The 2303-nt window shown below is 33.4% G+C and overlaps 1 protein-coding gene across 1 annotated transcript; it reads left to right on the forward strand.

The window, feature by feature from the left end:
* The first annotated feature begins 988 nt into the window (after positions 1-988).
* Positions 989-1906, forward strand: LOC133832933 (uncharacterized). Its single transcript, XM_062263210.1, has 2 exons — positions 989-1145; positions 1431-1906. The coding sequence occupies exons 1-2, from the start codon at positions 989-991 to the stop codon at positions 1904-1906; spliced, it is 633 nt and encodes a 210-aa protein (XP_062119194.1).
* The last annotated feature ends 397 nt before the right edge of the window (positions 1907-2303 follow it).

Consider the following 2303-nt stretch of genomic DNA (forward strand, 5'->3'; position numbering starts at 1 on the left):
TTCACTCAATATGGTTTTCTAGAACCTCAAAGTGATATTCACTCATATGTTCAGAGCTATAAGCTCTGTATGATCATTTTGATCATCATATGCATGGCTTTGGGTGTTGAGCCCCGTAGTGACTTGCTTGTTGGTCACTCAGTATGGTTTACCAGAACCTCAAGTGTTAAAACACTCATCTGATTAGGATTGACTTGATAGTCATCTAATCAGAAGGGCCGGATTTCTTATCCTGGATACCCCAGCATTGTCTGAATTCATTTGCATGCTTGAATAAAGTTATGTTTGCTAGGCATGCCAGATATGATTTGATATCATGATATGACTGTTCATGAGCATATTGAGTTTTCTTGCTGGGCTTCGACTCACGGGTGCTATGTGGTGCAGGTAAAGGCAAAAGAAAGCTGGACCATCATTGAGTTGGAGAGCTTAGGTGACGATGTGTACATATGCAGCTGCTCGACCGCCACGGCTGAGGTTTGAAGGAAAGGAACTAGGGCTAAACCCTGTTTTGCCGCTTAGATCGGCTGGTTATAAATATTTTGTTGTAATAAACCTTTAAATTATATTTTTGGGATCCCAATGTATACAGTAAACGTTCTAGTGAAACGTTATATCTTAACCGAAATTTTTAATGCCTAAACCGCTAATCATACTTAGTTACACGTTCATGGCCAAATGACTCGATTAGCGAGTTTAGCACTGTTTGCAATGTGTACCGTAACGGTCCCTGGAGTTGGGGCGTTACAAAAAGATACCCGTAGCATTGTATTATCACATCGTATTTTGTCTTCAGATTTCAAATTATTTTGTCTTAAGAAAAGATACATGTAGCATTGTATTGTCACATCGTATTTTTGTCTTTGGATTTCAAATTATTTTGTCTTAAGAAATCTAGCTTCAACATCCCTATATAATGGCATATTTTTCACATAAGATGACCACACCTCTTCAACATAGTTCTAAACCAACTTCTTTCTCTTTCAAAATGACTTCAATTCGAACTTCTTCATACACAATTGAAGAAGATGTGCACTTGTGTCATGTGTATCTTGACATTTCTCAAAATCCAATCATAGGAATTAACCAATCCAGAGATCAGATGTGGGCAAGAGTTGAATTAGCATATCACTCTGGACAGTTTAGTAGTTAACCTCGATCGAGAAGATCTTTGCAAACTCGAATGACGACCATTCTTGCAGAAATTTCAAAATTAAGGGGATGTGTTAACCAAATTAAAAATAAAAATCCAAGTGATGCTTCACAAGAAGAAATTGTGAGTATATATTGTTATAGTTATTTTTAGTTCGTAACTTATTTTTAATTTTATTGACAATATTTATTTATTATTCAATAGTAAATCAAGTGAAGATGCTATTAGCACAAGATCCAAAGTACAAAAGAGGGTTAAAATTTGATCATTCTTAAAGATTGTGAGAAATTTACAAATGACAACACCAATTCACCAGCTAGATTCCAACAACAAGGTCGTAGTTTCAATTCCCTCCAATCTCGTTCTTCTGGCTTCAAATCGCCGACATCGGCACCCACTGGTATGAGTTCATTTGATCTTAATATGAATGAAGAGGAAGTTCCTATTAATTTATCTAAAAGACCTATCGGTGTGAAAAAAGCAAAAGGAAAACAAAAAAGTGATGAACAATTTAAGAAATTAATGTATCAAAGTAAAAAACTTGTTAACGTTATAGAAAATGGTAACTTTGAAAGAAATGAACTTTTGAGACAAAAGGTTGATGTGGCTAGAATGAGTGAAGAGAATAAAATTTTATTTACGGATTTGAATTCTATATCTGATCCAGAGTTTCGCCAATTTATTCAAAGCGAAAAGAGAAACATTTACAGATCAAGAGCACAAACATCCGAACATGTAGAACAAGGAGAATGATCTTAATATCAGGGATCTCAATATCGAGCATCTCAGTTCTAAAGATCTCAATATGAAGAAGAACAAGGAGAAGGAGTTGAAGATGAACATCAACGATCTCAAAATCCTTCACAAGATTATAGTCAATATTATGACTCTCTTGGAGGAACCGGGAATAATTTTTAAAATTATTAGAAGTATGTCTTAGTTTGTCTCGTATTCTATAAATATATATATATATATATATATATTGTTGTTTTCCATTTTATGTTTGGTGTGGTTGATTTTAATATTAGAATGTAAGTTTGTAATATTTTAATTATCTTTTGTATCTTTAATCAATTTCAATGTTAATTTTATTTTCTTATAGTGTAGAGTAAGAATTTTCATACACAAATTAAAATAAATTATATAAAAA

The sequence above is a fragment of the Humulus lupulus genome, chromosome 1 (assembly GCF_963169125.1).
Source record: "Humulus lupulus chromosome 1, drHumLupu1.1, whole genome shotgun sequence".
NCBI lineage: Eukaryota > Viridiplantae > Streptophyta > Magnoliopsida > Rosales > Cannabaceae > Humulus > Humulus lupulus.